The 22,801-nt window shown below is 37.1% G+C and overlaps 1 protein-coding gene across 1 annotated transcript in view; it reads right to left on the reverse strand.

Annotated features, from left to right (window-relative positions):
* Positions 1-22,801, reverse strand: part of CIR1 (corepressor interacting with RBPJ, CIR1) — a 40,485-nt gene that overhangs the window by 4,737 nt on the left and 12,947 nt on the right. Inside the window, exon 7 of the mRNA XM_059928118.1 lies at positions 19,380-19,497. Coding sequence (XP_059784101.1) covers positions 19,380-19,497 — 118 coding nt within the window. The remainder of the gene's footprint in view (positions 1-19,379; positions 19,498-22,801) is intronic.

The raw sequence follows: 22,801 nt of genomic DNA on the forward strand, positions 1-22,801 counted from the left end.
ATATATTGGTCTTTTACTACTTATTTTGCATGCTCACCTACATGTTACCATAAAAAAACAAAAGGCAATAGGCAATATAATTCAAATCTGTTCTCTTGCCAATAGCATCTTTGGTAAAAAGTTTGGTCAAACAAGTTCAGGTGTAGGTTAATAACTTTTATTGGACTCTGGGCTTTACCATTCTACTCATATTACCAAAAACAATTGAAAGTTGGCTATAGGTATTAGGGAGATAATTAGAAAAAACTGCCTATTACTGGTGTATGGGAAGTATTAATAATGTGATGCTTTAATTTACTGGGGGGAAAAAGCCTTATTTAACTGAAAACAAAACAAAAACATCATAAAGCACCATCTTTATTTCATTGATATTAATATTTCATTTTAAAACAACACTGGATTTTTGATTTGTTTTTTCTTTTATACAATTAATTTAATTTCCTGTGGATCACTTTAATGACTTCTAGAAAAATTATTCAATTTGGTTGATAATACTGATAATATGACGTTAAGTAAAAAACTGAATTTTATAAATTCATTTATTTTATTTATTTTTGGCTGCATTGGGTCTTTGTTGCTGCACGCGGGCTTTCTCTAGTTGTGGCGAGCGGGGTCTACTCTTCATTGTGGTGTGTAGGCTTCTCATTGCGGTGGCTTCTCTTGTTGCAGAGAGTGGGCTCTAGGTGCACGGGCTTCAGTAGTTGTGGCACGCGGACTCAGTAGTTGTGGCTCGCAGGCTCTAGAGCGCAGGCTCAGTAGTTGTGGCACACGGGCTTGGTCACTCCACGGCATGTGGGATCTTCCTGGACCAGGGATCAAACCTGTGTCCCCTGCACTGGCAGGCGAATTCTTAACCACTGCACCACCAGGGAAGTCCCAAAAATTGAACTTTAAATATTAGTACGGAGTGCCTCTAAATGGCATTGAAGTGCTAATATAATTAATAGCTTTAAATTAATTATAGAGTGTTTCACTTTGGTGGCTTCTTAAATTTCACATGTAGGAACCTAATTTTATAAAGTAGAAAATGTCTTTCCTGAAGTGTCAAAACTACATTTCCTTGTCAACAACTTTTTCAGATGTTCAATGAATTCAGAAAGCAAACATGCTAAGAATTAGGATAAAAACCACTCCAGTAAAGGGCTAAAGAGCTTGGCCATTATGATGAGAGGGTACTGATTTCATCAGTTTTCATCAAAAGATGGGTAATTTTAATAAAATGCTTTAGAAAACATGCTTTAAAATTTTTCATTACAGTACTTCTAACTACTTCAAGAAAATGATCTCTCCTTCCCCAGGCTGACAGATTATTCGGACTATAAAACAAACATTACTCTTCCATCATTTATACTTCTCCAAAATCTCAACTGAAATTTTGTAGTACATATGCTTAGCATATACTTCCACACTGCAAGACTCTAAACAATGTTTAGTGAAGTACCTGACAAATAGTAACTATTATTTTTGTCAGTAGCTATAAAACTTTTGTGATTATTATATATTTTTCACAAAAAAAATCCTCTTAATAGTAAAACATTTTTCAAAATCCAGTCTTATTCACTGCTTTTTGTACTTAAACTTTCTCCTTCTATCATCAAAACTTCTAGAAAGATATGACAAGTCAGGTTTAATTAAGATATATTCAGCAAGGTATCTTTATACTTTCATGTTACTGTGATAGTGGCTATGCAGAGTTAACCTGACAGAAATGACTCCAGCTCTCTGAGAACTCAAAATTTAATTGATATAATATCAATAAATTATATAGGTATGTTGAAGACAGATTTTACAATATGTTCAAATGCAAAATGACTACTTTTTTTGGATGCCTTTATAATTTAAATTACAGATGGAGCTGGGGTTCAGGAAGGTTTGGTTTGCTCTTAAATTTGCTATGGCAGAATGATTCTAGAGAACTCAGAAAAAGGGCATTTGTTTTAAAATGTAGATTTGTGAAGGCTCCTTTCTAGATCACTTCAGTCAGGCTGGGTTAAGCCTCCATAGCTTGAAAACCAGTGTTCCAACTTAGAAAAGTTGGTCCACTGAAGAAACTGTTTTCAACATTCATTAATTTTGCAAACTTTCTTTGCTGTGATGTGGGTAAGCACCAAAATATTAATTGTGACTATGGTATTCATTTCTATGCCCTGATTAGACCCAGACTATTTTCTACTAGAAAAACAACATGAAGTCAATGTCACAGAAAAAATAAATTCTCAGAAGGCAAATTATGTCCTACAGAATTATGTTTGTAAAGGGTTTAATCTATTCATTAAGAGCATTCATTTTTATAGAACTAAGCAATAGAAGGTAAAAAATGTTCTGTAGTAAAATAGGTATTTTATCAGAGAATAATATAGGAGTCAAAAGAGCTGGCCGTGAGAAAGGTCCTGTCGCCGACTTCCCAATTAGAGGACAGCAGTCCCAGGTGAATCCCACAAATGGCACAGGAGGGAGACTAATGCTGAAGGCAGAGATATTCCTGTGTCTCACTGTTAGCCTGGGCCCATCTGCTCTTCCCAAGGACAGAGCTATCTTCCTTCCAAAGTTCACTGTTCCTTTCAAATGAAGCATTACCTGCTACAGTTTTATGGTATTTAGTGGGAAAGAGGACACTGAGTTACAGGTTAAGTATGGCTGTATTAGAAATACTTTCCCCTCCTTCCCCCAAATTTAATACACTAATTTAATTTATAGGATGCTACTGCTTCCTGAGACTAAAATTCTATTCCTAGAGTGAATATCATTTTGTTTGTGATGACAGTGGTGATTAATTATTTTCCTTCTCATTCTGTGTATTTTAACTTGATACAATGAAAAAATCTCAAACCTAGGGAGAATAAAGAGTTCTATATATTCATCACACAGCTTCAACAATTATCAATGTTTTGCCATCCTTGTTTTATTTATTACCTCCAGGGTTTTTTGTTTCTTTTTTGATAGAGTATTTTAAATAAAATTTCAGACATCACTTTGGTATATAAATCACTAATATGGGCTATTTCTTAAAAATAAAGCCCTAACACCTTTGTTACACTTACTAATACTGACAGTTTTAAAATCCAGTCAACATTCAGATTTCCCCAATTATCTCAAAAATATTTTTTTTTTACAGTTGGCTTGTTCACATTAGGATCCAAACAAGTTCCACACATTGCATTTGGTTTATGTATCTCTTAAGTCTCTCTCTCCCTCTCTACTTTTGAGGTACAAATGACACATATCTTAAATCTCTTTTAATCTAAAAAAATGTAGCCACTTTTCCTCCACTCCCCCCTTATTGCTATTCATTTGTTGAAGAAACTGGGTCATTTGTACTGTACAATTTCCCCCATTGTGGGTAGTGATGTCATTTAATATGTTCTTCTGGCCCTTGTATTTACTGTAAATGAGCAAGTTAGATCCAGAGGCTTATGATTAAATTATTTTGGTATTTTATAACACATACTTTGGGGGAATAATGGAAAGTTTTCTAAAGTTTGGATTCAGGAAAATGACACCTGAAAAAAACCACATTTTTGCTAATGAACTAGACTAAGGAAAAAAGGCTGAGACTTCAACCTGGTATGTTCTTGCTTTCATCATGTATTTATTGTAGTCATAGTAACAGTGATACAAACTTAAAAATGCGTGGGTTTGAAAATAAACCCCCAAACACATCACAAATTATGATTCTTATTTCCATGAAAAGTATGACATTTATTTCTTCCTTCTTTCTTACAGTTAAACTGACTATATATTGTGAAAAAGCCACTCCCTGTCACTAAATGTAAAACGGACACTTAGAAACACTAGTTTACAGTACATGATCTAGAGGGAGAATTATCACAATTATCTTACATTTGTATTTGATTCCTAATATCACCTAACCTTTTTGCTTTAAAGAAAGCTTATAGAAAGTTACCTTAAAAAAAGACTGAAAAGGGGGGCACAGCATGCAGCACAAGTCCCAGGGAAAAAATGAACAAAGCTATTAATAAAGTGTGTGGGTGATTTTTATTTATATAGATGAGAATGTTTTATGTATGATTTTCTAAAGGTTATGCAAGAACCAATTGTACTGAATTGTAATAAAACTGCTCCATACTGAGAATTTTCCTGACACGTTGCCAGTTCATCTTAGTGGAGGCTGGAAACAATAAGGTTTCTTATTGCCCTTATCCTGAGTTCATACTGAAGAAAGCTAATTTGATCTCTATTAAGACATACAATGTAAAGGAAAAATTAAACATTTCATTTTTGTCTGTGTGTCTGGAAAATACAGCAAAGGCAGGGAAAGATGAAACTGCCCTTATTGTATGCTAGTGAAAAACACTTTATAAAAAACAACCTTGCCTTACAGAATCAATAATGTTAAAGATATCTGAGTTATATTTGATTGTGTCTTTACACTTATATTTTCAACCTAACTTACATGCAGGTATTTTACTGATGATACAACTATCACTAAATAATAAAGTGAATAAAGATAATAAAGTGAGTTCATAGTCCTAGAGGACTAAGAAAAATCATTTGTGTTGTGATGAACATGAAGTATTAGAAGTCAGCACTATGTTTTAAGGAAGTTATGAGAATAGGAACGCTCTTGAAAAGTTGTGCATCCATGAACCTCAAAAACGGTATGTTGAGTCAAAGAAGTCAGACACAGAAGAACACATACTGTATGATTCCATTTATATGAAGTTCATGAACAGGTAAAAGTAATATATGGGATTAGAAATGAGAGTAGTAGTTGTAGGTGGAGGAGTCCAACTGGAAGGGGATAGAAGGGTATTTACCAGGGTGACAGCAATGCTCTATGCTCTGTATCTTGTAAGAAACATTGGTTACATGGGTGCATACATTTGTCAAACTCAATCTACACTTAAGACCACTGCATTTTACTTAAAAATATATTAAATCAGTCAACAGTAATTACTGAATGACTGAGTTACTATAGACTCTCACTACATTTCTATACTAGATCTCTCTCAAACTATGGAGAGAGCCCTGCATAGGGAATTTCAACTTATTCTTCCCTAGTATATAACATAGAAAGTGATTTTACAAATCAATATGTATTATTGAGGGCTTATTATTTTATCTCACTAGGTACCTGAGAAATAAGGAATGGAGAACTTGGTTTTTGCCTTCAAGCTTATAATCTTTTTTGGGAAAATTAGTTAATATAAAAGAATAGGAAAAATATAAATTGTAAATTTGTGTTATAAGATATATTCAGAGAATAAGATGATAAACAGTGATGTTTAGTATAGTTAGCAAAGCCTAACTCTTCAGCCACTCACTAAACTACTATTTACTAAGCATGTGCATTGTGGAAAGCATTGGGAATACAAAGATAAATAAGATACATTACGTATTTCAGAAAAGCAATACTTTCTAGGAAAGAACTAGAAACTGAGTTTGACTTTCAAACTCATAGGATTTAGAAAAAGGTAAAAAATATGGCATTATAAATGAGTGGAACATGACAAAGGTTCATGTTAACTTAAGTTTGGTTTGGGTAGAATTATTAATATTTACTAGGTAGACTACATTTCATTCATTCTCCTTTTCCCAGGTAATCACTAGTTAATTTCCTTTACTTGAAGTTGGCAGACCTTGAGTAGATGGAATGATATTAACAGGAAGAGTCATGTAAAAGAGAGTTATGATTGGGATCTGAGAATCATAATACCCCTTTGAGATTATGGGAGGTGTAGCCTCCACTAGCCCCACATATGCCTTTAACACAGAGCAGAGCCATTTACTGACAGAACAGGATTGCAATTAATTTGTTAATGTCAATGGAATTTCAAAGCATAGCCACTCTAACAACAAATTTAATCACTGAATTATAATAGTGCTTATAAATAGTTCAAAATGAGTAACCATTTGTAATCACTTAAAATAGCCAAAATTTAAAGTACTAATCAAGAGCATCAATTTTACCTTTGAAAGACTATGAATTGACAAGTTTTACTGAATAATTTCTTTAGTAGGTCAATATTTCTTTTTAGATAATTAGTTTCCTCATGCATTTAGAAACATGTATGTTCCTGACTTATCAACTACATATTTTTTTTTAAACTTCTTATTTATTTTTTTAATTTAATTTTTATTTTTGGCTGCATTGGGTCTTTGTTGCTGCGCGCGGGCTTTCTCTAGTTGCGGCGAGCAGGGGCTACTCTTCGTTACAGTGCGTGGGCTTCTCACTGCGGTGGCTTCTCTTGTTGCAGAGCACGGGCTCTAGGCACGCGGACTTCAGTAGTTGCGGCACGCGGGCTCTAGAGCGCAGGCTCAGTAGTTGTGGCGCATGGGCTTAGCTGCTCTGCGGCATGTGGGATCTTCCTGGACCAGGGCTCGAACCCTGCATTGGCAAGCGGATTCTTATCCACTGCGCCACCGGGGAAGTCCCTAAAACTTTTTATTTTATATTGGAGTATAGCCGATTAACAATGCTGTGATAGTTTCAGGTACACAGCAGAGCGACTCAGCCATACACATATATGTATCCATTCTCCCCCAAACTCCCCTCCCATCCAGGCTGCCACATAACATTAAGCAAAGTTCCCTGTGCTATAACAATAGGTCCTGGTTGGTTATCTGTTTTAAATACAGCAGTGTGTACATGTCAATCCCAAACTCCCTATCCCTTCCCTCCACCCTTCCTCCCTGGTAACCATAAGTTCGTTCTCTAAGTCTGTACGTCTGTTTCTGTTTTGTAAATAAGTTCATTTGTATCATTTCTTTTTAGTTTCTGCGTATAAGCGATATCATACATTTCTCTTTCTCTGACTTACTTCACTCAGTATGACAATCTCTAGGTCCACCTATGTTGCTGCAAATGGCATTATTTCATTCTTTTTTATGGCTGAGTAATTACTGACAAGGGCTTAATTTTCAAAATATACAAAGAGCTCATACAACTCAATAACAAAAAACCACACAACTACATATTAAAGGAGAGAAGAAATGGTGCCTGCCTAACTTTCCTTCTTTATTTTGAGGTCAATCCTTTATTAGTTTTAATATCTGCCTATTTGAAGAGTTTGGCTTTAAAGGGATTCTGGTAACACAAATACTTTTTCTGCAGTAGAATTATGTTGAAGGATTTTTAAAAATTCTGCCATCAGATGTAGGGCTATCTCAGTAGCTATCCTGGGAGGATTCAACTTCTTCAAGGAGTTACATAAAAGAACTCCGTAACATATATGGGCAGGATGTGCCAGAAGGGCAACTGAGTTTATCATCTTTCTTTCTAAACAAAGTCCCTCCAGCATGCTCCTAGGTGTCCTTCTAGTACAAGCTTATGATCAGACAATTATTTTGTTAAATTTCCCAAACATGTTCTCAAGCAACAAAAATTCCTCCAACATGATAGGTTGATGGAAAGATGGAGGAGCAGCATGTGGGAGTACTCTTGCAGGAAACTGCTATTAGTACTACAGCTTAGTGTAATATTCTTCAACAAAAATTAAATCAAGACTTAGGGGAAATAAGGCAAGGAAAAGAGCACTGATATGTAAACAAATGTTTGCAGCAAGTATAAAATAATACTTTCCTCAATTTAAGCTATTATTAATTTTCATATTGTTTAAACATACTAAAACCTTTGGCGTACACAAGACTGGTTAGAGAAACCTGAAACATTAAGTACCAATCATCATTTTAGCTGTTAGTGGTATGGCTGGATCTCATACTTAGGCGTTATAAAGAAAAAGAAATTTTGTATATGTCAAGAATACCCAGTGATACCACTTTGCATTTAAAATTTACTTTTATTAAAAACGTGAAATTTACCGTATTATCATATAGAGTCAGTTCCAAATATTCTTAAAATTAAGTTTAAAAAAATGGCAGGGACTTCCCTGGTGGCACAGTGGTTAAGAATCCTCCTGCCAATGCAGGGGACACAGGTTTGTGCCCTGGTCTGGGAAGATCCCACATGCCGCAGAGCAACTAAGCCCGTGCACCACAACTACTGAGCCCGTGCTCTAGAGCCCGTGAGCCACAACTACTGAGCCCATGTGCCACAACTACTGAAGCCTGTGCGCCTAGAGCCCGTGCTCTGCAACGAGAAGCCACCACAATGAGAAGCTCGCACACCGCAACAAAGAGTAGCCCCTGCTCGCCACAACTAGAGAAAGTCCAGGCACAGCAACGAAGACCCAACGCAGCCAAAAATAAATAATAAATAAATTTTTAAAAAATCATTAAAAAAATGGCAAAGTAACTTTAAATATATAGCAACTTAAACCTAAAAAAACAAAAGTCAAATAATTAGTACAATATGAATCTTCTGTTAACAAATTTTGAATAAATGTTTCTTCACTTTTATCTTGCTTTTACAACTTTTAGGCTTCAGTCCAATATATGAAGAGTTTGAAATTCCTCCCATTCTCACAACAAGAAAAAAGCTGAAAAAACTGAAAATCAATAAATCTTATAGATCTATTGGAGAATTGAGGTCACAGAGCAAATCACTGCCCCCAAATGGGAGAGACAGGTGATACAGAGAATCAGTTTACCAAGACCAGAAACCAACAGAGCCAGCAACTGGTAGAAATACTTAAAGGATAACTGACTATTCTTGGAGACTGAGCAAGGACTAGCTTGAGAGATGAAAACTCCTGGGGGCTCAACCTTAAAGGGGCCCCAACATTTCTGTGAGTTTTACTTCCAGAAGCCCCACCAGGTTCTCACTGTGAACATCAAATAACAATCCCCTTGTACTTCCCTTCCAACAGTGGGAAGGGAAAAGTAATCATCTTGAAATACGCCCAGAGCATTTTGTTGTCCTGAACAAATGCTTACCCTCAAAGGAAGCTATTTCACCAGAGCCTAACCTATGTGGGTGAAGAAAAAAAGCTGAGAAGTGGGGGAAAAAAAGCTGAGAAACACTTGTGAAGGTTACAGCCCAGGGGCAGAAGCTCACTAAAAAACTGAAACCTAGTCATAGGATTATAGAATGCTTCCCCTCCCCTCATATCTTACCACTACATTAGTAGGGCTCCTGTAAAATAACAGAAGATTACAACTGAAGCCAGGCTCAGCCTCTATTAACAGAGTCTGTAGGGAAACCCAAAGATAACGGAGACCAAAACAATGACACCAGAGGATATTTATCCTCTAAAATCTACAGCTATAGCAAAGAGTAAATACAACCTAACTCCTTGCCAGATAAACATAAAACCTCACACTAAAGGCCTATTTATCTCGGTTCTGTCTACCTGATACACCATGTCTGGCTTTCAACAAAAAATTACAAGTATGCTAAGAGGCAAAAACCACAGTCTGGAAAGACAAAGCAAGCATCAGAATCAAGCTCAGCTATAATGAAGATTCTGGAATTATCAGGTTGGGAATCTAAAATAACTAAGATTCATATGCTAAGGGCTCTAATGGAAAAAGTGGACAACATGCAAAACAGATAGGTACTGTAAGCAGAGAGATGGAAACTCTGAGAAAGAATCTAATGGAAATGATAGAAATAAAAAACACTAATAGAAATGAAGAATGCTTTTGATGAGGTCATCAGTAGACTAGGCATAACTGAGGAAAGAATCAGTAAGCTTTAAGATAGGTCAATAGAAACTTCTCAAACTGAACAGAAAATTAAAAAAAAAAAAGGGAACCCAGAATATCCAAAAACTGTAGGACAATTACAAAAGGTGTAACATATGTACAACAGGAATACCAGAAGGGAAAGAGAAAAGACAGAAAAGAATAGAAAAAAATATTTGAAATAATAACGGCTGAGTTTTCTCAAGACTAATGATAGACACCAAACCACAAATCCAGGAAGCTCAGAGAACATGGAGCAGGATAAATACCAAAAATCTGTACCTAGGTATATGATTTTCAAACTGCAGAAAATCAAAGATGAAGAGAAAATCTTGAAAGATATCAGAGGGGGAAAAAAACCTTACTGAGAGAGGAACAAGGATAAGAATCATGAGACTTCTCTTAAGAAACCATGCAAGCAAGAGGAAAGTGGAGTGAAATATTTAAAGGTTGAAAGGAAAAACCTACCAACATAGAAATCATCCAGTATCCAGTAAAATTATCCTTCAAAAGTGAAGAAGAAATACTTTCTCAGGCAAACAAAAATTGAGGAACATGTTACTAGTAGACCTGCCTTTCAAGAAATATTAAAAAGAAGTTATTCAGAAAGAAGGAAATGACATAGATCAGAAACTCAGATCTACATAAAGAAAGGAAGAGCATTTGAGAAGAAATAAAAGAAACAATATTTTATGTTTTTTATTCTTAACTGATCTAACAGATAACATATTATTCAAAATAATAACAGCAAGAATAAACTGGATGCATTATAACTTATGGATAAATGAAATGTATGACAGTAATGTTATAAGAGACAGGAGAAAGGAATTGTGTTATATAACAGAAATTGGTTTACTCTGTTATAAGGTACTGGCACTACTCATGAAGTGGTACAGTGTTATTTGTAAGTGGACTTAGATTAACTGTAAATGTATATTGCAAATTCTAGGGCAACAACTAAAATTTTTAAAAAATTAAGCATAATTGATATGCTAAGAGAGGAGAGAAAATGGAATCACATAAAATACTCAATTAAAACCAGAGAAAGCAGAGAGTGGAAGACAAAAACAAAGAACAAGGGCAACAAATAGAAGACAATTATAAATATGGCAGATTTTAATCCAATTATGTCAATAATAGATAAAAAAAAGATCCAACTCTGTGTTGTCTACAGAAACCCAAGTTAAATATAAAGACACAGAGAGATTAAAAGTAAAGATATGGAGAAAGATATAACATGCTAACACTAATAAAATAAAGCTGGAGTATTACACTATTTTCAGATAAAGCAGATTTCAGACCAAGGAAATTTATCAAGGATAAAGAAAGACAATTACATAATGAAAAAGGTGCTCATTCTCCAAGACATAACAATCCCAAATGTATATGCACCTAACAACAGAGCATTAAAATATGTGAGGCCAAAACTAACAGAAATGTTTTTAGAAATAGACAAATCCCCAATTACAGTTGGAGACTTCAGTGCTTCTCTATCAGAAATGGACAGATCCAGCAGGCAGAAAATCAGCAGGATACAGTTGAACAGCACCATCTATCAACCAGATCTAGTTGTTATTTATTGAGTACTTCATCTAACAACAGCAGAATACATTCTTCTCAAGCTCATATGGCAGCAGTCCCCAACCTTTTTGGCACCAGGGACCGGTTTCATGGAAGATAATTTTAACACGGACAGGGGGTGGGGGGTGGGATGGTATGGTTCAGGCGGTAATGCGAGTGATGGGGAGCAGCAGATGAAGCTTCGCTTGCTCACCCACTGCTCACCTCCTGCTGTGTGGCCCAGTTCCTAACAGGCCGCAGACCGGTACTGGTCCACGGCCCAGGGGTTGGGGACCCCTGTCATATGGAACAGTTACCAAGACCACATGCTGAGCCATAGCCTTAACATATACCTTAATACTAAAAGAACAGAAATCATACAAAGAATGCTCTCAGACCCAAATGGAATTAAACTAGAAATGAGTAACAGAATGATAGCCAGAAAATCCCCAAATATTTGGAGATTAAATAAACACACTTCTAAATAACACTTGGATAGAAGAAGAAGTCTCAAGAGAAACTTAATATTTTGAACTAAATGAAAATACAACTGCTGTATAATAAAGAACTCTGTCCCCAGTTCGTGGAAGGGAGCCTCTAAATCTCAGAGTTTTCTTGAGTGATAGGAGTGTCTTTGTTATTCATGGTGAGCCCCTAGATAGGTTTTGCCAAGGAGATGACTCAGGATGGAGCTGGCCACACCAGAAAGGCTAACCATGTGATTAAAGAGTTGGAGCTTTGAGCTACATATCAGCCTGACCTCTGGGGGAAGGGAGAGGGACAGGAGACTGAGTTCAACCACATGGCCAATGATTCAATGAATCATGCCCATGTAATTAAACCCTAATAAAAACTCTGGACAGCCTGGATGAGTTTCCCTCATTAACAATACTCTGTGCATATTGGTGTACATCAATGGGTAAGGAAGATGACATGTCCAGACCCGTGGAGAGAGGACACTGAAGCTACGTGTTTGGGGTAGGGAGAGGCAAGGCAATTTTGTGTTGAAATGTGAAATTTTGCTTTTCTACATATTGTATGATTCCATTTATATGAAATGTCCAGAATAGGCAATCAAAAAAAAAAGCAGAAAGTAGGTTAGTGGTTGCCTAGGACTTGGGGAGACTGGGGACTGGGGATAAGAACTGAGGAGCGTGGGGTTTCATTTTGAGGAAATGAAAATGTTCTAAAATTGACTGTGGTAATGGATGTACAACTCTGTGAATTTACAAATTCAAAGCCATTGAATTGTATACTTCAAATGGGTGAACTGTATTGTATGTAAATTATAACTCAATAAAGCTATTAAAAACACTTGCTCAAGGAAATGAAAAGACAAGCCACAGACTTGGAGAAAATATTTGCAGAAGACATATCTGATAAAGGACTGATACCCCAAATATATAAAGAATTCTTAAAACTCAACAATAAGAAAGCAAATAACCCAGTTTAAAAAAATGGGCCAAAGGCCTTAACAGATACCTCTCCAAGAAGATATACAGATGGCAAATAAGCATATGAATAGATGTGCTGCGTAACATGTCATCAGGGAAATGCAAAATAGAACAATGAGATACCACTACATACCTACTAGAAAGACCAAAATTCCTAACACGGACAATGCCAAATGCTGGTGAGGTTGTGGAGCGACAGGAACTCTCATTCATTGTTGGTGGGAATGCAAAATGGTGCAACTACCTTGGATCAGTTTGGCAGTTTCTTATAAAACTAAATATACTCTTACCACATGATCCAGCAATCACATTCCAAAAACCTGCACATAGATGTTTATAGCAGCTTTATTCATAACTGCCAAAACATGGAAGCAACCAAGATGTCTTTCAGCAGGTGAATGGATCAATAAACTGTAGTACATCCAGACAATGGGCTATTATTCAGCACTAAAAACAAATACGCTATCAAGCCATGAAGAGACATGGAGGAACCTTAAATGCATATTACTAAGTGAAAGAAGCCAATCTGAAAAGGCCACATACTACAGATTCCAACTGTACGACCTTCAGGAAAAGGTGAAACTATGGAGACAGTAAAAAGATCAGTGGTTGTTAAGGGTTAGAGGGGAGGGAGGGGTGGATACTCCGAGCACAGATGATTTTTTAGGGCAGTGAAACTACTCTGTATGATACTATAATGGTGGATACATGCCATTATACATTTGTCCAAACCCATGGAATGTACAACACCAAGGGTGAGCCCTAAGGTAAACTATGGACTTTGGGTGATAATGATGTGTCAATGTAGGTTCATCAACTATAACAAATGTACCACTCTGATGGGGGATGCTGATAACGGGGGAGGCTATGTATTTGTGGAGGCAGGTGGTATATGGGAACTCTCTGTGCTTTTCTCTCAATTTTGCTATGAACCTAAAACTGCTCTTAAAAAAAAGTCTGGGCTTCCCTGGTGGTGCAGTGGTTGAGAATCTGCCTGCCAATGCAGGGGACACGGGTTCGAGCCCTGGTCTGGGAAGATCCCACATGCTGCGGAGCGACTAGGCCTGCGAGCCACAATTGCTGAGCCTACGCGTCTGGAGCCTGTGCTCCGCAACAAGAGAAGCCGCGGTAGTGAGAGGCCCGCGCACCGCGATGAAGAGTGGCCCCCACTTGCCGCAACTAGAGAAAGCCCTCGCACAGAAACGAAGACCCAACACAGCCATAAATAAATAAATAAATAAAATTAAAAAAAAAAAGTCTATTAAGAAAAAACACAAATAAGACTGAAACAAAACAAACAAAAAGATTAAGTAGTAGACATATAGATATATGTGACCATTAAATCTACTAAAGCCAAACAAAACAAAACAAAACAAAAAAACCCACTTGCTTTGTTGAAAACCCCCACTGTGGATTTAAAAAATGATGTTTAATTTCAATATACATTAAAAACATGAGTAAGTAACAGAAGGTAAGAGGCAATGATAAGAGTAAGGGCTGGGCTTCCCTGGTGGTGCAGTGGTTGAGAATCTGCCTGCCACTGCAGGGGACACGGGTTCGAGCCCTGGTCTGGGAGGATCCCACATGCCATGGAGCAGCTAAGCCTGTGCGCCACAACTGCTGAGCCTGTGCTCTGGAGCCTGCGAGCCACCACTAGAGCCCATGTGCTGCAACTACTGAAGCCCACGCGCCTAGAGCCTGTGCTCCGCAGCGTGAGAGGCCACCACAATGAGAAGCCCGCGCACCACAACAAAGAGTAGCCCCTGCTCGCCGCAATTGGAGAAGGCCCGTGCGCAGCGGTGAGGACCCAGCGCAGCCAAGGATAAATGAATAAAATAAATAAATTTATTAAAAAAAAAACCACAAAAAACAATAACCTAACCTTAACCTTAAGAAGCAAACTAAAACCAAAGCAAAAAGAAAGGAGCAATAGGTATTGGGGTGAAAATTTATGAAATAGAGAATAAAATACAATAGAGAACATCAACAACAACAACAACAACAAAAAAGAGTAAGGGCTATAGAGTATAAACAAAAGGCTGGTGGGCCAGGCATTTAGTTATGTTGTAATATAAAAATATTTTATAAAAATTCAGTCACCACTGAAGCTTATAAGTTTTATATATAATTTTGATGTATCTAGAGTAGACAAAAACTTATAAAGTTAAGATGATCTTATCAGTAGAAAAGATATTCTAAACCAGCTTAGCCAAAAGAAGCATTTTGATTGCCTAATTTAACTTTGTAAAGGAGAGGTAAATCTTATAGCTGGTCTCTGTAAACCTCACAGCTGGAACATTCTAACAGCACCTTGCAGTTTCCAGTGATCAAAGTAAGTTACTTTATATACTAAACTAAGAATTTCATAATAGAAATAATGTAACACCAGGAGGTGCAGTTATCATGAAATAATTACACTACTGGGAGATTACAGGCACAAGGCTGTACCCCAGGGGTGTGATTATCCCATGATAACCGTATCCACTGAAATTGCCTTATTGCAAAAATAATCTCTATTCACTGGTGAGACATTATTCAATAGGTGATTTTTTTAAATGAAAAGAGTTTTTAGCTTGAATCAGCAAGTGGATTAGGAAATTGGCCAGTTTATTTTTCATTGCATTCAAATTTTGAACATAACATCATTATTTGCTTTCCTATTTGATACAGTAGAGTATTTTTGATTTGGTTTTGAGAAACCTTTAGGAGTTTCTAATAATGTTAGTTAAGTGGTATTGCTAAATTCAGGTCAAACTTTAAAAGGTATTAAGTGAGCAAAACCATTTTAAATGATTTATTTCTATGCGTAAGTTTTAACTCCTCTAATATTCCTTTAAAAATTATAAATGTATAACCACTGTTAATATTTTAGTGTATTTCCTTCGAGGCATTTTTATTTTTCTAAAAATATCTCTCTATATGTCTACCTAAAGATGTAAAGAGAAACATGAATGGAATCCATGTAATTACCTTGTTTTATAATGTTTTTTTATTTGACCAAATGTTGTAAACAACATCCATTAAGAAATCTTCCTGTCATTTTTAATGGTTGTATAGTATAGTATTCCCCTGTGGCAATATCCCATAATTATTCACTTAACATCCTTTTATTAAATATTTAGGTTCTCTACCTTACTATAATACACAATGCTTTACGACAAAAATCTTGGGACATATCCATGATTATTTCTGTAGGATAAAGTTATGACTGTGTAATATTAGTAAAACATAATTTAAACAAACAAACAAGGTCCTGTTTCCCACATCTTCAGTTGTTCTTACATACAGCTGAAGCTGATGGTTCTCAACGCCGACAGTGCATCAGAAATAGATCAGTAACTTTCATCATCTTATGTGGTATCACAGATGGTGAAAGTTACTGATCTATTTTTACCATAATCTTATCATAGAGTTCAGTGCTTTGAGGTATTCTTAGAAAAGTAAGACACAGGATTTAAGAAATTTAAAATACTGCTTCTTAATTTTTTTTTTTTACTTGATATATCCTGGTATACCCTCATGTGTCAACATAGATCAACAGCTTGATTCATATATCTATATCTAACGGCTATATGGTATTCCATTTTGGCTATATTGGCATTCCAATTAATTCCGTAATTAATTTATTTTAAAAATGAAAAAAATTTTTTTGGCCACGCTGTGCATCATGCAGGATCTTAGTTCCCCAATCAGGGATTAAACCTGTGCCCCCTGCAGTGGAAGCGCGGAGTCTTAACCACTGGACCGCCAAGGAAGTCCCCATAATTAATTTTTTAAAAATACACCAATAGGGCTTCCCTGGTGGCGCAGTGGTTAAGAATCCACCTGCCAATGCAGGGGACACAGGTTCAGTCCCTGGTCCGGGAAGATCCCACATGCCGTAGAGCAACTAAGCCCATGCGCCACAACTACTGAGCCTGTGCTCTGGAGCCCGTGAGCCACAACTACTGAAGCCCGCGCACCTAGAGCCCGTGCTCTGCAACAAGAGAAGCCACTGCAATGAGAAGCCCGCACACTGCAACAAAGAGTAGCCCGCACTTGCTGCAACTAGAGAAAGCCCGTGCGCAGCAACGAAGACCCAATGCAGCCAAAAATAAATAAATAAAATAAACTTATATATGTAAAAAAATACATCAATAAAGTGTATGTGCCCAGCGCTATTCTAAGCACTACACGTGTATTAACTCATTTAGTTTAGTTCTCTTAACAACCTTATAGGGTAGGTACTAGTATAATACCTATTTTACAGACACTGCAAACTGAGGCACAGAGCAGTTAAGCAGCTTGCTTAAAGTCACATGGCTACTAAATAGAGAGCAGGGGTTCCAAATCAGGCATCTACGTACCTCCACACCTCCACAGTCTGAACTTATGGTTCCTTCTGTGTGGAAGGTTGTTCCCTTCTGCCTGAGATACCAAATGCTCTTCTTCCAGATGCTGCATGGTTGCATTTTTCTGTCATCTAGGTCTCAGCCTAACATCACTTCCTCAGAGGGGCCCTTCCTGACCACCTCATATTCCCCATTTAGTTCTTATCACAGTATCCAATGTAATTTTAATCACAGAATTTATAAATACCTAGTACTTTCTTATTTATTAGTTTATTTTGTGTCATTCCCAATAGAATGAAAGTAAGAACCTTTTCTGTCTTGCTACTGTGTTCCGAGAGCCTAGAAAAATGGCTGGCACAGAGTAAGCACTACATACGTGATTGTTGAATAAATGAGTGAGTTTATTTTACCAACCCCTTACTGACAGACATTTAGGGTTATTTCTCATCTTTACTACTATTAACCTTTGAGCATCTACCTTATCACTTTCTTACTATAAATTCCTGGACGTTGAATTTCCAGTAAAACGATATGCATGTTCTTAAGGCTTTTGATACATATCATCAAATAACTCTTCAGAAAGGCTGCTCCAATTTATCATTAGTGGATTAAAATGTTCATTTTATCATACTTGCTCCAACACTGCATGTGTTTTTCTTTTAAACCTTTAGCGCTCGTTCTTTTTGTTGTTGTTAGTAGACTTTCTAATACAGATTCAAGAGAAAGCAGGTCTATTAGTTACTAAATAAAAGGCTATCCTAGTCTATAGTGTACGTCCTAGTCTCCTAGTATCCTGGAGTCTATCCTACTCATTCTCTCCAAGCAGAATCAAAGTAAGACAAGGCTGAGGAACAAAGACAGCAACTGCCACTGCCTGCCCCTAGCCAACACAGGGGTCATGCAGCTGGAAGAGCACCACAAGGATGGAGAAAGAATGAAGAAAGATGCAACCCCTTCCAGCAAACAGAATATACCTTTCAAACATAACAACAGATCCCTGTGACTACCAAAATTAGTGGTCAGAGATATCTGCACCAATGGGTTCTTCATCCTACTTTGCCCTCATTTTCTTTGGGGCTTTCTTTCTTTGGGAGCTTCTCTCCCCTCTTTCATCAGTTGAGTGAGGGCAGGGGAGAGGAAGCATAGTATGTGGGTTTTAAGAGTACCTGCACTTTGGCATCAGCAGGATGTTCTTTTGTCAGAGATTGCCAGACCAAGGTCTGTACAGCTATTTTCTCACTACTGAGCAGTTTTCCCTCTACTTAAGATGTGGTTTTTTAAACTTTTTAAAAGAGCAATAAGGATTTTTAAAAAATCAGTTGCAATATTCTGTGTCTGTACTTCCTCTACCCATCCCGACATTCGTAACACTATTAATGAGACAGTGTCAAACCTGATAATGGATCAAATTCCTAAACTCCTAATATGAGAACTGGCATCTTGAATCCTACAGCCTGCATCTGGCTTGCTGGAAGAAAGCCCAATGTCTAGCTATAGAAGAGGGCTGAAGGTCATATGCTGATTGAGGGTGAACCCTGGGCTCAGAAGTGGCAGTGGAAGCCTCAGGGAGTCTAAAGAGGTGCATCACAGGCCTAGATTAGCTGAGAGGTTGGGGCTTCACACCCAGAACGTTTGCTTCAATACAGCAGCTCTGCCTTTATATGTTCTATACACTGGGATTACATGTAGGATTTATTTTAAAAAATTTTAAAAAGGTTCTATAGCTGTTTAAATCTTGAGTTATATTATCATCTTTATTTTAAAATGAAGAACTGAAACTCATAAAGGTGAAATGACTTAAGGTTACAGGGTTAAGCAGGTTATTGCTATTATGATTCACTATGAGTTACTGTTGGATTAGTGTGGCTGTCTCAACAACATACTAACAAGGCACTGATAAATTTAAGTTAAAACTTCTCAGTTTTAGTATCTATTTATAAAAAGAACCCAAATGATCCAAACCAAATTAGACCAATTTTTCTTAAGTAGACAATAACATGCAGGAAGGTAAATAACTTTCAAGTAAAAATTAATTTTAATATATCTAACATCTTTTAAAACTCAATTTTTATTTTATCTCGGAAACAAAAAATGCAATTGTTGAGGCTTTTTTGAATTGTCCAGCCCAGTTCTACAACTCGTTAGGACATGAATATGAGAAATAGCCATTTCTTCCTTCTATTTTTAGGTTACCAACCTGATAAACTATGTTTAATACATCTGTTACTTTTAAAATCAATTACACAGGGCCCTTGGCTAGAAAAATTAAATTCTAATATACAGCATTTCAAACTCAACACATATGATCAGAGTTTCCTGTTGACCATCATATTTCGGGAATGTAACCTAACCCCAAAAAACCAACCAAACCAAATCAAACTAATATCCAGAGAGACAAAAAAAAAAAAAAAAAAAAGTTATTTTAGCTTCCCTTGTTTGCCCTCTTATAAATTCTAAAACAAACAAATAAATTATGTCTGGTGCCTACCTGAGCCATCAGTGGGAACTGAACTTGCATTAATTCCAGAAAGACCAAACAAAGGACATTCTCGATCTGTATTGACATGACCCCATTTGTGACATTTAATGCACCTCACATTTCGAACCTGAGAAATAGTAAACATTAATTATTTTGGTTACTAAAATACTAATAATCTAACCAATGTTCAACTCCCCACTCCTTAGCAGAGTTTAAGTTAAATTAGTCTTGTTTTTAAAAGATCTCCAGGGAAAGAGACTCCACAACTATATTTGGTAATGTAATTCAAACACTAAAATCTTTTATCATAAATTATGCCTAAAAGCTAAGCTGAATCCTGTTTCTTTTTTCTAAAAATATTTATTTATTTGGCTGCATCATGTCTTAGTTGCAGCACATGGGATCTCCCTTGCGGCATGCAGGATCTTTCATTGCAGTGTGCAGGCCCTTCTTTGCAGCACGTGGGCTTCTCTTCAGTTGTGGCGTGCGGGCTCAGTTGTTGCAGCGTGTCGGCTCTCTAGTTGTGGCATGCGGGCTCTAGAGTGCGCGGGATTACTTGCCCTGCAGCATGTGGGATCTTAGTTCCCCAGCCAGGGATCAAACCCGTGTCCCCTGCATCGGAAGGTGGATTCTTTTTTTTTTTTAACATTTTATTGGAGTATAATTGCTTTACAATGGTGTGTTAGTTTCTGCTGTTTAACAAAATGAATCAGCTATATGTATACATATATCCCCATATCCCCTCCCTCTTGCGTCTCCCTCCCACCCTCCCTATCCCACCTCTCTAGGTGGTCACAAAGCACCGAGCTGACATCCCTGTGCTATGTAGCTGCTTCCCACTAGCTATCTAATTTACATTTGGTAGTATATATGTCAATGCCACTCTCTCACTTCGTCCCAGTTTATCCTTCCTCCTCCCCATGTCCTCAAGTCAGTTCTCTACGTCTGCGTCTTTACTCCTGTCCTGCCCCAGATTAATCAGATCCATAGTTTTTTTTAGATTCCATATATATGTGTTAGTATACGGTATTTGTTTTTCTCTTTCTGACTTACTTCACGCTGTATGACAGACTCTAGGTCCATCCACCTCACTACAAATAACTCAAGTTCGTTTCTTTTTTATGGCTGAATAATATTCCATTGTATACATGTGCCACATCTTCTTTATCCATTCATCTGTCAATGGACACTTAGGTTGCTACCATGTCCTGGCTATTGTAAATAGTGCTGCCATGAACACTGTGGTACATGGCTCTTTTTGAATTATGGTTTTCTCAGGGTATATGCTCAGTAGTGGGATTGCTGGGTCATACTGTAGTTCTATTTTTAGTTTTTTAAGGAACCTCCACACTGTTCTTCACAGTGGCTGTATCAATTTACATTCCCACCAACAATGCAAGAGGGTTCCCTTTTCTCCACACCCTCTCCGGCATTTGTTGTTTGTAGATTTTCTGATGATGCCTATTATAACTGGTGTGAGGTGATACCTCATTGTAGTTTTGATTTGCATTTCTCTAATAATTAGTGATGTTGAGCGTTCTTTCATGTGTTTGTTGGCAATCTGTATATCTTCTTTGGAGAAATGTCTATTTAGGTCTTCTGCCCATTTTTGGATTGGGTTGTTTGTTTTTTTGATATTGAGCTGCATGAGCTGCTTGTAAATTTTGGAGATTAATCCTTTGTCAGCTGCTTCATTTGCAAATACTTTCTCCCATTCTGAGGGTTGTCTTTTCGTCTTATGGTTTCCTTTGCTGTGCAAAAGCTTGTTTCATTAGGTCCCATTTGTTTATTTGTGTTTTTATTTCCATTTCTCTAGGAGGTGGGTCAAAAAGGATCCTGCTGTGATTTATGCCATAGAGTGTTCCGCCTATGTTTTCCTCTAAGAGTTTTATAGTGTCTGACCTTACATTTAGGTCTTTAATCCAATTTGAGCTTATTTTTGTGTACGGTGTTAGGAAGTGGGGTTTTTTTGTGTTTTTCTTTTTTAAACATCTTTATTGGAGTATAATTGCTTTACAATGGTGTGTTAGTTTCTGCTTTATAACAAAGTGAATCAGTTATACATATACATACGTCCCCATATCTCTTCCATTTTGCATCTCCCTCCCTCCCACCCTCCCTATCCCACCCCTCTAGGTGGTCACAAAGCACCGAGCTGATCTCCCTGTGCTATGTGGCTGTTTCCCACTAGCTATCTATTTTACTTTTGGTAGTGTATATATGTCCACGCCACTCTCTCACTTTGTCCCAGCTTACCCTTCCCCTTCCCCGTATCCTCAAGTCCATTCTCTAGTAGGTCTGCATCTTTATTCCCATCTTACCCCTAGGTTCTTCATGACCATTATTTATTTATTTTTTTTAGATTCCATATATATGTGTTAGCATACGGTATTTGTTTTTCTTTTTCTGACTTACTTCACTCTGTATGACAGAGTCTAGGTCCATCCACCTCACTACAAATAACTCAATTTCGTTTCTTTTTATGGCTGAGTAATATTCCATTGTGTTTATGTGCCACATCTTCTTTATCCATTCATCTGTTGATGGACACTTAGGTTGCTTCCATGTTCTGGCTATTGTAAATAGAGCTGCAGTGAACACTGTGGTACATGACTCTTTTTGAATTATGGTTTTCTCAGGGTATATGCCCAGTAGTGGGACTGCTGGGTCATATGGTAGTTGTATTTTTAGTTTTTTAAGGAACCTCCATACTGTTCTCCGTAGTGGCTGTATCAATTTACATTCCCACCAACAGTGCAAGAGGGTTCCCTTTTCTCCACACCCTCTCCAGCATTTATTGTTTCTAGATTTTTTGATGATGGCCATTCTGACTGGTGTGAGGTGATAATTCATTGTAGTTTTGATTTGCATTTCTATAATGATTAATGATGTTGAGCATTCTTTCATGTGTTTGTTGGCAATCTGTATATCTTCTTTGGAGAAATGTCTATTTAGGTCTTCTGCCCATTTTTGGATTGGGTTGTTTGTTTTTTTGTTATTGAGCTGCATGAGCTGCTTGTAAATTTTGGAGATTAATCCTTTGTCAGCTGCTTCATTTGCAAATACTTTCTCCCATTCTGAGGGTTGTCTTCTCGTCTTGTTTATGGTTTCCTTTGCTGTGCAAAAGCTTTTAAGTTTCATTAGGTCCCATTTATTTTTGTTTTTATTTCCATTTCTCTAGGAGGTGGGTCAAAAAGGATCTTGCTGTGATTTATGTCATAGAGTGTTCTGCCTATGTTTTCCTCTAAGAGTTTTATAGTGTCTGGCCTTACATTTAGGTCTTTAATCCATTTCGAGCTTATTTTTGTGTATGGTGTTAGGAAGTGTTCTAATTTCATTCTTCTACATGGAGCAGTCCAGTTTTCCCAGCACCACTTATTGAAGAGGCTGTCTTTTCTCCACCGTATGTTCTTGCCTCCTTTATCAAAAAT

The sequence above is a fragment of the Balaenoptera ricei genome, chromosome 7 (genome assembly GCF_028023285.1).
Source record: "Balaenoptera ricei isolate mBalRic1 chromosome 7, mBalRic1.hap2, whole genome shotgun sequence".
In the NCBI taxonomy this organism is placed as follows: domain Eukaryota; kingdom Metazoa; phylum Chordata; class Mammalia; order Artiodactyla; family Balaenopteridae; genus Balaenoptera; species Balaenoptera ricei.